Here is a 13,892-nt window from a genome sequence, read left to right as displayed (position 1 = left end):
ATTTGCCTCTTCTCTAGAACAGAAAGCAAAATGTAATATCTGAAATTATTTTCTCAACAGTGTAAAACCTCTGGAGAACTTCTGTGGTGAATATTAGGAGTTTCTGTGCATCTTATACTAGGTACTTGTTCAAAGGAGCAATGTAGCTCACTGGAGGTTAGTGCTTCATCTCTTGGAGAGGCTTAAGGGTAGATAGGATCAACAGTTTGCCTCATAACTTTAAGCTTTCCATTTTACATAAATTGTTACTTTGTTTTTCTTTCACTACTGTTTGTGGAGTTTGATTCTTTATGGATATACAATCACCTTCAACATCATCATGAGGAAGCCTCTTCTATGAATTAGAAAATGACACAGCCTCCTGTGACAATATGTTTGCATTTTGTAAATCAACATACAAAGCAACTTTAGTAAGCAGTCACTTTGTGCCTCCAGCTGAACATCCAGGCATGAGGCTGAACTGCAGCAGTCAGGACTGCATCAGTGTTTCATAGGTGTTGTGGATTTTGGTCTTTTACAGCGGTTCAGCCACTCTAGCCTATGTTGATAACTTATACCATCAAAAAATAAAATTACTATAGGAAAGATAAGTCCTACAAAAGAAGACCACTTTATTTCTTGGTCAGATGTTTACTGTGCCTTAGGGCTTCATTTCTCCTAGTAGGCATAAGGCAGTTCAACAGAGCTCCTGATTTTCCTGCTCTTTGATTTATATAGTCAAGCCCTCACTGTAACGTGTAAGTGCTTCCCAGTGTTAAGATTGATAGCAGTGGTGAGGTTGTACAAACTTTGGCACCTCTTTTGAATAAGATAAACTGTGTGGGGTTTTGTTTTCATTCATGTTTACTCTAAATTTTGATCAGGATTATTTGGGTAGTGTAATTATTAATATTAAAAATGTAATTCTTACAGTGGAAAGTTTTTTTTAAGAAAGCAAATTTTACACTATTTCTGAAGATGTCAGACTCAGCATTCACTTTATTGAAGTTGGATCCCAGCAAGTGGTGTTATCTCTCCAACTCATACTGGTTTTCATGAGTTACCATAGGGTGTCTGTCGTTATAGAAGTTCAGGTTGTTTAATTTGTTACTTTGAAAATCAGGCTTAAAACTCCAACGAATGTCAAAGTTTTTCTGAAATGGTAGGCGGCCTTCTGAATGGACCGTGGCATATTTTTGGAAGTCTAAACAAATGAGAAGATGAAGAATTGCAGTTTGAAACAACAACATTCTGAGGTAGTTCTTAATACCTTAATTAGGAAGCAGTGGTTTACTTCTGTAGTATGAACAAATCTGATGATTAATAACATGATGGTCTTAAAGTCCTTAAGTTCAGTTATTTCAGCTCTTTGCAAAGTTTTTTCTACCACTGTCACCATTTCTACCATCAGTGGTAGGTGGTGACAGATTTTGCTTTTTAACTTATTCTCCATCTGTCAGCACTTCTCATTTTGTCTTGGTTTAGCTCTCAGTGGTTGTTTTCCACCCATGATCTCTGGCAGACTTCTCGTGGGGGATGTCAATAAGAACAGGTCATTGCTTCTGGTCGTCTGTATTCTTTAGCTTTTCCCCCCCTCATTCTTGAACAATGAGCTTATTCTGTTTTAGCTGTTTAAAATGTTCTGAAAGCCTCTTTCCTTTTCAGACAGCAGTAAGATTATTTAGGTGATACAGACAGTTCTCAAACTGATGGTAGCAAATGAATACCATGCTGTCCACCAATCAAGAAGGCAAAATGGAGTGACTTTTACCTCATGAGCATTGCAGACTCTGTCATGTAATACTGTATGAGTTCGGTTATCTTTGACTGGTAGTCTCTCTGGAGAATAGGATTCATGATTTCACCTTGGAGAGCAGAATATGCAATTTCACCTTGGTATTCTTTTGAACCCCTAGCTCACTGGGGATGGAGTATGTGATACTGTTTTTACTTCATGATCTCTGACCATGAAGTAAAATGCATCATGTACTGCTGCTTTGTACAGCTCTGCTGTTCTAATTGGTTGAAATAGTTTTGATGCATATGGTTTTTTTTGTTGCAGAATATACTGGGAAATCAGAAATAGAAAAATATCTTCTTGTTCCAGAAAAACGGTGTCATCTATTTATCTGGCAAAACCCATCTTTGATTGATGCTTTTCTAGCTTGTTATTAACAGCTTCCAGTGATAGAGATGCTTTGGAGTCCTATGCAGAGCTGAAGGTCTACACTGGGTGTTTCAAGGCTAGCATGTTGTTTGCCTTCTGGGGGTGATGGTGTGTTGGTATGTGTTTGTTTCGATTTGGAGGTTTTTGGAGGGCAACATGGTAAGTCTGAATATGCTTACATTGTGTGTGCTGCCTTGATGAAAAGCTAGTGTTTAAGCCCAGATCTGGTTGAATTGGAAGCATTTTATTTCTCTGTCTTGCTGGTATTACACAGTCAACAGGACATTAGCAAAGCTGAGACAAGCTTGTATTCAGTTCTATATACAATTAAGCTATTTCAAATACTTAATTTCTTGTTGTGGTTTTCCCTCCCCACCTTAAGTATTTACACTTGGAGAATACCTACACCTCAAATTTACCGGTACTAATTTGCCACTTTTGTTTGAAATATAAAAATTAGGTTCTTGTATCTTTAGATAATATTGGCTAAAACGTGACAGTAAATGACAGTGAATAGCTATGCACAAGAAAGAATTAATGATCATTGTTAGTGAAGGCTGGATAAAAAGAAATCCATCATAGCTCGAGATCCTTCACAGCAGAACTGACGTCTATCCAGCAGTTCCCTGTCCTGTACTTCTTTAGTTCCTTCTATCCAAGTATGGAATTTTGTGTTTGTCCACATTTATTGAATGAAAGAAATACAACACTTTAAACGTTTCAGAGCTGTTATTTCATGGTCTTCGCAAAATCTGCCATCACTGTACTAATTTGCATAAATGTTATGTTTTTCATAGAAACCCTGAGGCCCAGGAGTAACACTTTTTTTTTCTATTTTTAAATGACATCTTATATTATGAAGTACAGATTGGCCTGAAAAAGAGATCACTGATCATATGCCCTTTATATATTTTTCAAATATATAAAGAGGCAGAATAAAGTTATTTCAAGGTGTTCCCAGGGGGCAGTAGTCACAGCCAGCCACAGAAAAACTCTATGTTAAGGAGTTGGCAAATTAAATACAGCACAGTAAGAGACCTCTCTTTCCTTTTTATAGTTAGGACAGAAATACTTGAATCCTACAGTGCCGAAGTCTTACTCTTTTGTAGAACATCACATCAAAGTGCATCAAAACTTTTATTCTTACCTGATTCCTGAAGTTATATGAATAACATTAGCAGCAAAATTAAAGAACACTAAGGAGAAACTGCCCTGTTTTCCTTTTTTGGAAATGGAAAAAAATGGAGAAAAATTGTTTGAAGCAGTATTAGAAATCAAGAATGGCTTCTGATTAACTTACTGCTTTACTGTAATGCTTTGATTTTTGACATAATAATAGATAAGATGGACAGGGAAATGCTTTTAGGTTTTTGGGTGGGGTTTCTTCCATTAAAAAACAGTATTACATGGAAAAGGGAACTTTAAATAAGCAATTGTGTTTATCGAACCTTCTACAAGAGAATCATCTAAAAGAATCGTTGGGCCAAAGTAGTGCTTATTTGTATGGAATTCTATTCTGGTGTACATCATCTACATCATGTGTTTGAATTGCACATGCTGACACACACACAGCTTTTTATGTGCAAGTAGTATAGACTGAAGTTGATACTAGTGTCATCTTAACTGTTTCTTCAAATTACTGCTGTACTCTGTCAGATTTTTTTTTTTTTTTTTTTTTTTTTTTTTTTTTGGTAGGACGTGACTGTGAAAATGCAGTAGGCTATATCTCTTGCTCACTATAATTTCCTATTTGACTTTTATGAGAAAGCATTCATTCTCTTGATTTATCTGCTTAGATTGTGGAGGAATAAATTTGCAGCATAGATTATGTAAATAACCATAAAGAAAGAAACAAAGTTTAGTCTCGAAAACAGTTAAATTTTATGCAAGAATCTAAGTGAAATGGAGTTTTACTTAATAGACAAAAATTCACAGATACTGTGTATTTCTAGCTGAAAACTTCCTGTAATTTTCCCATTTTGTAATAGAGAATCTGTTTGAATACTAGCAATGATACATTTTGGGTTGAATTACTTGGAGTTGAAGTTCATTAATTTGTTTAAATCTATTGTCAATAGATACGCTGTTTCTAGGGATGGAAATATTGCAGTCCTATTTATAAATTTACATTAATTTGGATAATGACTTTTGACTTAATTTTCTTTGTAGTTATTTGAACTGCTAGGCCCTGAAGGTTTTGAACTCATAGAGAAGCTTCTGCAGAACAGATCTCTGATTCTGGAAAGATCTTTGACTTGTCCAAATGATAACAGGTTCCAGACTCTGCAAGGTAAGCAACCAGATTAAAAGTTTCCTAACTGTTCAGTTACATTTCAAACTACACTACTGTCTGTGTGTATTTAATAAGCAAGCAAAAAAAAACCCACCAGGAGTGGAGTGGACCATGGTCTGGTTATACAGAGGAAACAAATATTGCATGAATTTATTTACTTTTCAACTGACTATAAGCATGTGTAATTTTTAAATGTATTAACTGTTGTACTTTTTCAGTTTTAATGGACTACTCTGGAAATAAATTGATCATTGGTTATTCTTCATCTGCTTTCCTGCTTAATGTCTACTTCAGTACTATCATCAAACGTAGGTCTTGGGGAGAAAAAAGCACAGTAACAACCACTGTTAAAGAAAATAAAGTTAAGCTTAAGGATGAATAAACAACAGGAAAAAGTGGGGGTCAGGTATTATACTGGGGGTTTTGTTTTTATAGGATAAATTGCACACACAGAGTAATTCTTTTAAAACCTGTTTTTAAAATTGCTGTTTACAAACAAGTCTCACTTTCTCCTCTGACAAAAGTAAATCTGATTGTGAATAGGTTGTGATTTGTGATAAATCTTATATGGACATAGCACCATGTAGCCCTTTGCATGTTCAGAGCATACAGAGTTAGAAAAATGTGAATAAAACTAGTAATGGTGGACTTACGTAGTATCCTCACAATACTTTTAAAATGCAAATTAACCCTTTTTAATATCTTTATTTTAAATGAAATGTTATATAAGCAAGTGTTTAGAAGTTTACCTCTTATTGTCCTGAACAACTGTTAGTTTTATCTGTTCATGATTTCAAAGTGGATTGTCTTGCTATCAGTATAACAAGGTTTTGTGTCTTGGTGCTTTTTCCCTTGTCAAATAATCAAATAAAAAACCCCAAACCATTCAGTTGAAACTGAACTGTTACAGTTTTTGTCCTATGTGAAGATTTTAGTTACACAAATGCTTTCTTTTCACTTAGCAGAAGCAGTATTTTGAAAGTTTTATTAATTTATTCTTCATTATGCAATCAGTAAAAGCTAACACAGTAATTTCTACTAGAATGTGGAGGAAGAATATTTTCAGTGTTGTGCTTTTGAGACAGTAGGAAGGCATTATTGACTGTATGCTTTTTTCACTGATGAGAGAACCCTTCTTTGACTGTGGTAAAGTCATCAGTGATATTTGGTATGAGATTGAATATGCTCTGTCCCAAGTTCAGTTTATTAATTTTAATAAGCGTTTAAGTTGATCAAAGTGGTATTTCTAATGGGGCTTGAAGTTTTATCTTTCCAGAATTGCATTTGTGAAAGAGAATAATTTGTGTCTGCAGGAATTTAGTCAACTTTGAGTAATTTTTGTCTTGAGAAAGTAAGCACAAGTCAAGGAACTGTACAAATACTGCATTTTTGTAGTATGCTGTACTATTTGACTATTTCTTATGTAATTTACTTCCATGGTAGTAAAGGTGATTGTTGTGCTTATCAGACAAATCAAGTAACAGTTCTTTGCTCTGGTGTGTTCTGTCTGAATTAAATTTAGTCAGGAAATTGCATCCATTGTCTCCCCCTTTCAATACAAGAGAGAGAAGGTTAAAGCTACACACATGATGGTAATAATGTGGACATTTAACAGTTTATTAGGTTTTTTTCAATTATATTTAACAAGTTATAGTCATCTAATCCAGTATGCATGGTATGAGATGTAGGAGTTCCACTGTTACTGTAGGTAAAAACTAAGCAACACAAAATGGTCAAAACATCGGTCAAGTGGGTTTATTTGATGAAAAGAAGTTTTCACGTTTTTGGCTTCAGAGTACATATGCAAAAGTACATATGAAACATAATTGAATTAAGTATATAAAAGTCAAACCTACATTAACTGATAATGTTTGCAGAACTTTGAAAATAGAAGTTTAAAAGCACTGATATAGTTAAAACCAAATCAAATCTGCATTACATATAAAAGACTTGGTTTTGTCTTTGGTTTTGGTCAGTAATGGCCTTGGAAGGGTGAACTTGACCAGACTTTTTCAGGTTCCCTGCTCCCCTAGATTTATTGTTTACTGTAATTGTTCTGTGGTTCTAATTCACCTTGATTCAATCCTGCTGGTTATCCACGTAAAGGGAAGGAGGCCTTGTGGGAGTTTAGTCTATTTTCACACCATTCTCTTCATCAGTGTATATATGTAAGAGGAGGGATAAATGGCATTTCCACTGTTGATGAAGTTATAAATATGGAAAAATAAGAAAGCCCTTCCTTTTGCTGCTAGCCCATCCTCTTGCTTTGAGATGAAGAATTTTATTTGCTTAATAATGGTAACTTTAAACATCCTAAATTTAGGACATGAGCTGGTACTTCTTTTAGATTTCTTGAAGCCAACTGCTGCACAGTCATCTACATAAAGCTAAACTATCTTTGAAAAATCATGTCACCCCCCCAAAAAAAACCCCAAACCCCAAACCTCAGAAAACAAACCTTTAGAAGAAAACTGAGGAAAACAGAGATGGAATCCAGTACTTAGAGGTGCATACCTGTTATCATATTGCAGAACAGTGCAAGAAGTTTATAGGAGAAAACACTAAGCCGAATTATGGTTGTCAAGTTACAATTCAGTCTGAACAAGAAAAGCTGTTAATGAAACAATATCGTCGTGAAGAAAAGCGAAATGCCAGAAAAGAAAAACAAGCTGGGGAAGATGGAGAGGTTTCTGGAGAAGGACTAATGTGTTTTGATCCCAAAGAGCTGCGGATGCAAAGGTAATAATACCAAAAGTTGAGAAATGGATATGTTGTAATTACTACTTCAACATATGATAATAGTTTACTTTCTCTTACTTTGCTTTGGTGCTTAGGTGATTCTGACTTCAAGTCGCATTTAATTAAAAGTGTAGAATTTTTTTTAATATGAAAACCTAATTTTCCGGGAAAGAAAGCAGTGATACGCTTAATGAGAATCATTTTGGTCACCTCTATGTGGGCTGGAGATGCAGATTAGAGGGGTAGACTATCTTAGTTCCTGTATGCACACTACTTGCTTAAGATTTATGAAGTCTATACTACATCTATCAGAACTATCTTTTTTTTTTTTTCTTTTCAAGATTAATGGGTAATATTTTCCATGTTGTCAGCTAAAGGTAGTGGGAGTAGCAGGGGAGGGAGAGGGTAAAGAACAAATAAGCTGCTGTATTTCGTATTGAGAAAAATATAGTAGGACTGGTATCTAACTGTGAATACATGGTGTTGTATTGCTCAAAAAGAGGCAAAACTGCATTTAGGAAAACCTTGCACTTAATGGATTGCACTTCTGATTTTTTTTCTAAACAGTGCATTGTAAGGACTTGGTTTAACTGAAGCCAGAGAATAACGCTGTAAAACTCCTTTGTTGATTGTTTTATGAGGTGTTTTTTTCCTTAAATTTTCACAGCTCTTGCTCTGACTTTAATATACTACATTCAGTTTTGTGATGGCTGCCTAAAATGGGCAGAATTATTGCAGTTATTTTTTTGTTCACAGAGAACTAGCACTTTTGAATGCTAGAAGTATGCCAGTCCTAAGCAGACAGAGAGAGATAGACTTCGAAAAAATTCATTATCCCCATGTTTATGATTCCCGAGCTGAAGCTATGAAAACATCAGCATTCATTGGGGGTGCAAAGGTACGTGTTTGTGCATGACCCTTCTTGAACAGTACATCTTTCCCAGTGAGTAATGTGCAGCAGGGTTCCCTCTGTTCCATTACAGATTCTCCTTATCAGAGGCCAATGTATGAAGCAAGTGTTTCTTTGCAGGTTTTAAACGCTTCATGTATTTGGGTTTTATTTTGACTCTAGAAGAAATAAATCTCATTCTCAACTATTTATTTTTTTTATTTCTAGGGTCACTGAAATCATCAAAATACTATTTTTTCTCTTTCTGTCTTTTGGAAACCATTGAGTTGACTTTAACAAAATGAATCCTTTATGAAATTCTAGACTTAATGGCTTTTGAAATTCAATAAAATGTAGTTATCTTTTTTGCCTTTTTGGGACTATTTTCTGAGCAGTAAAAGTGATTATTTTCCATTTTAGAAGTTCAGTGCTATCTATAAAATGAATCAGTGAGAATTGCTTTTATTTTTCATTCATTTTTTGAAGAAAAGTGACAAACCATTGTTCAAAGCGTGTTATATGTAATGACACTTTCTGGTTTCATACTTTATTATTATTTATATAATTATATTATATAATATATATAATTATAATTAGTTATATAATTATTTATTATTATACAATTAATTATCCTGTAATACTGTTTTAGGTGTTCTTACCAGAGGCAGTTCAGAGAGAAAACAACAAAATGTATGAAGAGGTGAAGATCCCCCATAGTGAGCCAATGCCTATTGGTATTGAAGAGAAAATTGTTTATATTAAAGACTTAGATGAGGTGAGTAAACCATTTTAAAGATACTAAATTAGATTTTACTTTGTATTACAAAAATCTAACTGAAAAAGGTTACCAATTAATACTGTGATATGTGATGTGTAAATGCAGCCAGTTAGTTTCTTTGCTACTGATTTGGAAGAGTATTTGTTCCGGGATGTAGTTCAGTGATATAATCCCTTTCATGATGACTCCAATTCGAGAAATTCCTGCTCTTAACTTCTTGTTCACGAGTTGCAATTCTCAATTCCTTTGGCATTACCTGTTCAGTTGTTTATGGTCTTGAGCTGTGATCTGAATCACTAAAATGAAAATAAAATATTATGGTGATTCTGCTCTGTTTCTGGAGACAACATGGAGAAGTGAGCCCTAGCTTCTGTATCTTGACTTGTACAGGAGGTTGGCTTGTGACTGGAACAGCAGTATTTTGCAATTCATCAGCCTAGTCTTAGAGTAAGTATGATTCAGTTGTGGTGATATTAAGTTATGGTGTTACAGACTGTATGGGGTGTAAAACCTGAAAGTGCTTCATTAGGCAGAAGGCAGAAAATCATTATTAGCAAAACTTTGATCATAGAAAATAGAGGGCAGAGAGGAATAATGCAAGTAAATCAAACATTTTAACCTTTACTGATTTAAAATGGTGAAGAAGCTGAGGCGAGGGAACTAAGTTTGTTGTTGGTATTTACAGTCTAGAACTTGCAGTACTCTTATCATGTGTACCTGCTCACTCCTCATTGTATATGTCAAATCTGTTGATGAATGGAACGTTTGCTACTGATTTGAACAGGAACATAAAGAACAAACTGTATGTACATTTGATGAAGGTTTTATGTTCCTTAGCTCTTCAGCAGCATACAGCATGGAAAAAGTATTTCCCACTATTTTCCCTGTGGGAAAACAGGAAATGAGAATATATATCTAATACAGTTACCCAGAACACTTTATTGGGGTTCTGAGTAAAGATTATGTCTTACATAAAGATTTAACTCTTTTAAAACAGAAGATGGTTTAATTTTAGAATCTGAATCTGTACTTTTCTGCTTGGGTGACAGTCCCTAATATCGTGTTTACAAAGTGAGTGACAGCTTAACTAGATAGAAAAGTTGAGCCACTGCAGCTATAAAATGCAACACTTACATGACAATTTTCAGCATGACAGCTTTTTGCAATGAAATGTCTTTCTCCTAAGCTGAATACCACCTACTAATCTGTAAACTTTTTGCAAGAAGTACCAATATTTCAATAGATATAACTTGTTTCAGAAAAACTACAGCTCAGAGAGAAAAATAAATATCTAAAAGAAATGTTTTTTAGATTTTTACACATGCAGTGTTTAAAATAAATGTTACAAAATGCATGAGTTATACAAATTTCACAAATAATTTGTATCCTTTGTAGATTGTGTATCATCAAGAGGTATACTTCTCAGTTTTACAGTGAAATTCTGAAATAGAAGCAATCTTCTTCAAAAATTTACTCTTCCATGTTTTCTATTACAGGACATTAAATAGGAGTGTCGATAGCAAATACAATTTGAGTGTTTAGCACCTATGTATTTAATTCCCACCCCAACTTTCATATCACTTTGCAACAAAAGATGACAAATTTATTAATAGTTTGAACGCCTGCAGGACTTGTCAGATTCACGTTTCCATTAGTGAGATTTATAGATTTGGATCTGGTTGAACAGCACCTTTTTCACAATGAGGTAAAGAGGCTGAAATTGCCAATGTATGTGGTGTTTAAGATATACCTGGTCAAGACATAAGTATCCTGGTTAGGGCAAAATTTTTTTTTTCTTTCTCTTTATGGCTGTTCTAGATCTCCTAAGCTCATAAAATCTTGGCTGGTGCTTACAATTTTTGCTAATTAACTTTAGTCAATTTAGAGGGCAAGAAATTTTTCTGTCGATATGTTTTATTCTTTTTGCTGAACTAGTGTAAGCAAAAGCAGCAAATATTTTTTAGCTTTCTACCCATCATATCTGGATGCTTATAAGATAGCTCTCATATCTCTGTAAGGTATGTTTACAGGATTACCAAAAATATAAACAGATGGGCAAGAGGAGAGTTGACACTAAATGTAACTGTAGATGGTTCATAGCAGCATCTAAAGGCAGAATGAGGATGTTGAGAGTTTTGCTACTGTTGACTATTATGAGATGCCATTAGTGGTAGGATTTTGATGTAAGACATTGAATTAGTCTAAACATCTAGATTAAAGAATTCATTCTGTTTAACGAGTCAGTATGCATGCAACCCATAATAATAGAGATCCCCAGGGAAAAAAAGCACGGAACAAACAAGCTGTCTGTTGCTGTTACAAGGGTATTTATCATAGGTCTCCAAGCACTTGCTGTTTTGTGGAGAAATCCTGATGGCTTTAAAAATTATAAATATTCTTCTTCCTTTTAGTTTATTCATTTAATTTTCATCTGTTCTTCATTTTACTAGTTCCATTTCTGTTACACTTCGGTGGGTTTCTTGCTTTACTGAGAGCCAGATCTGCCTGTGTTTCCTTGCCTCAGGTACTAACATTTGTTAGTCCCAGTATTCAAAGAAACAAATACTTTGGATTTTCTAAGGTGTTTCTCCTTGTAAAATGATCTTTTTACATCCAGGAAATAGATCACACTTTTGTACTTAATAAGAATAGTTTTACTGACTTACTTTCAGGCTTAAGTTCTTAAATTCTTATTTGCCACAGAGCCACTGTGAGGAGGAGAAGGTGGGGCAGGTTCAGAGCCCCAGGTGTCCTCCCTCAACTCCTAAAGGTGTAGGGTGTCGGCCTTCTGGGGAGAGGTCAGCTGTTACAAACTGCTGGTAACCTCTTCAGAGCTACTTTGCCTACATAATAACGGTAAAAGACAGTGGTCCCCTTTATTTGCAGTATACTTTTTTGGTGATAACAGGCTCTGTTCTTTAAGCTTTCTTTTGCTTGCTGCGAGAAGCTGTGACTAGAAGGCAGAAGAAAAAATAGGTTTGCACTGTAGAAGATTTTGACCTTTTCTAAACACCTGCCCTCTTTGAAACTTGAGGGACAGCTGTGGGACATACAGATCATTGCTTCAGGTACAGAGTACAGCAATTTTTTGTATAAGTAGAAAATTTCCTAGGTCTTCTGGACTCTTCTTCACTTGGTAACTACCTTGCCCAAGTGTGAGGAGGGTAGGGATGTCAGGTGTACAGTGCTTCTGACTACTATTTTCTTGTTTTGTAGAGGAAAGTGGTCTTCTACTTAGATTTTATATATGTAAAGTTTTTTAATGGCTGGTGTAGATATGTCTTTAGGGGAAAGAAATTTATATGCCATTGATAATATAAAGAATCCTGTATCTTGATTTGAAGATTTCCAATGGTACCTTTGCTCATTCAAGGTTAAAAACCTGGACTGCATCAGTTTTCCCAAAGGCTGAAAAGAAGTAACCCTCACTATGAAGTGTGACCAGTAAGAAGGAGCATGAGAAGAACAGTAGCAATACAAAATAAAGTTATATCTTCACTAATGATTTGTAGTGGTTACATTGACAAGTGTGTGCCTGAGAATGTACAGACTGAGAAGCTGTTGCTGTATAACAGAGTGCATTTCACTGACAAAATATGTTTAGAAAATAGAGCTGGTAGCAGCATAAGTATTCAAATGGACAGCAGAGGTGGCCATCAGTGGTAGTGCAGAGGCTGAAGAAAAGAAGTCTTCATTATTTAACTTAATATTCACATTACCTAGCAGGTAAAAAAATCTGTTATTCAACTACTAGTTCATGTTTGTGTCACCTCTATCTTTTAACAGACAAAGGAACTTTACAGGGGAATCTGTGAGGTATAGACATAACATAGTACTGGTAATGAAACCAAATTGTCAAAAAGTTTAATTTACCTTTAATTTTCCTTTTAAAAGAGGGAAGGTAAGAATTAGTCTAAAATCGGCTAGTTTGTATTCTTTCGAGAAATGTTTCACTTCCAATTGAGTATTAATGTGAGAATTTTTAAAATATCATAGGATTTTTTCTTAGTCTGTATGTTTTCATTTGCAGAAAACTAATTTTAAGGACCACTTCTCATGAGTTATGTGATTTTGATCATATTGTCAGCAGTTTGGGTTGAATATTTGGCTATATAACGTGCACATTGCAGAATACACCATTAAATTTAATCTTCAAAGCTCTTAAGGTCAGAACTGAGTTAATGATAAGGAGTTCATATATATCTTGAACTGTTAGCCAAAAGTTAAACGTCTGAAGTAATCTTGCATTTTAAATGTTTTTAAGTATTAGTTCAGATTACTTGCATTTTTTTTCTCATTTCCTTAAATCGATGTAAATATAGTTTGAGAAGAGATGAGACAAATGTGTTCCTCTAAAGAACCACATTTTAACCACATTTTAAACATGTATAGACTGTTTTATTCGTTTCTTTTGTACAAATAGAAGTTTTGTCATTTTGCGTTATATGAACCAACACCAAAGGTAGCAGCAATGCCTTAAATTACCAAAAGCATTAAAATGAGGTTCTTATTTGTAGCATTGACAGTGTAGTCAGGATGCATCTTCCACTGCACTTCAGAATGAAGAAATAACACATTTCAGCTAGGTTTGGCACTATATCATCTGAAATCTTATGGCTAGTATTTTCAAGGTAAGTATTTATTTTAGTTAGAGCCTCCTTGCAAAGGGCCAGAGCTATTCTAAAGAGTTTAACTTTGTGATTAGGTAAATTATTCCACGGGCAGATTTTTCTAATGTTGTGGAATCAGTGCCTTGAAGAATACAGATGCTAAGATGAAACTCATGACAAAGATCCAATTTTTTGTAGCTACCATTCCTACCTAATCCCATTATGCACTGCAAATACGAGAACAGGAGTGGCCAACCTTTCACAGTTTAGCAGCCATAGAAGCATACCGTACAATCTGTCGTAAAACTGCTGGCATTGGCGTTCTCCTACTATCTGGTGTTCCTTTTTTTGCTTTGTCACCCCTACCTTTCTACACTATGATCTGATGTGCTTCACCTCCTGCCACAGTATAACCCAGCTGGATTATCTCATACTCT

General features: G+C 34.8%; 1 protein-coding gene across 2 annotated transcripts in view; it reads left to right on the top strand.

Annotated features, from left to right (window-relative positions):
• The window catches only part of ASCC3 (activating signal cointegrator 1 complex subunit 3), a 263,437-nt gene that overhangs the window by 26,254 nt on the left and 223,291 nt on the right, over positions 1–13,892 (top strand). For both annotated transcript variants that reach the window (XM_026844284.1, XM_026844285.1), the window contains exons 4-7: positions 4,316–4,436; positions 6,971–7,178; positions 7,935–8,076; positions 8,717–8,842. In XM_026844284.1, coding sequence (XP_026700085.1) covers positions 4,316–4,436; positions 6,971–7,178; positions 7,935–8,076; positions 8,717–8,842 — 597 coding nt within the window. The remainder of the gene's footprint in view (positions 1–4,315; positions 4,437–6,970; positions 7,179–7,934; positions 8,077–8,716; positions 8,843–13,892) is intronic.

This window comes from Athene cunicularia (genome assembly GCF_003259725.1).
Source record: "Athene cunicularia isolate RWA chromosome 3 unlocalized genomic scaffold, athCun1 chr3_part1, whole genome shotgun sequence".
Taxonomy (NCBI): Eukaryota; Metazoa; Chordata; class Aves; order Strigiformes; family Strigidae; genus Athene; species Athene cunicularia.
The sequence above is the reverse complement of the archived record's forward strand: the minus strand, read 5'-3'. Positions and strand labels throughout refer to the sequence as shown.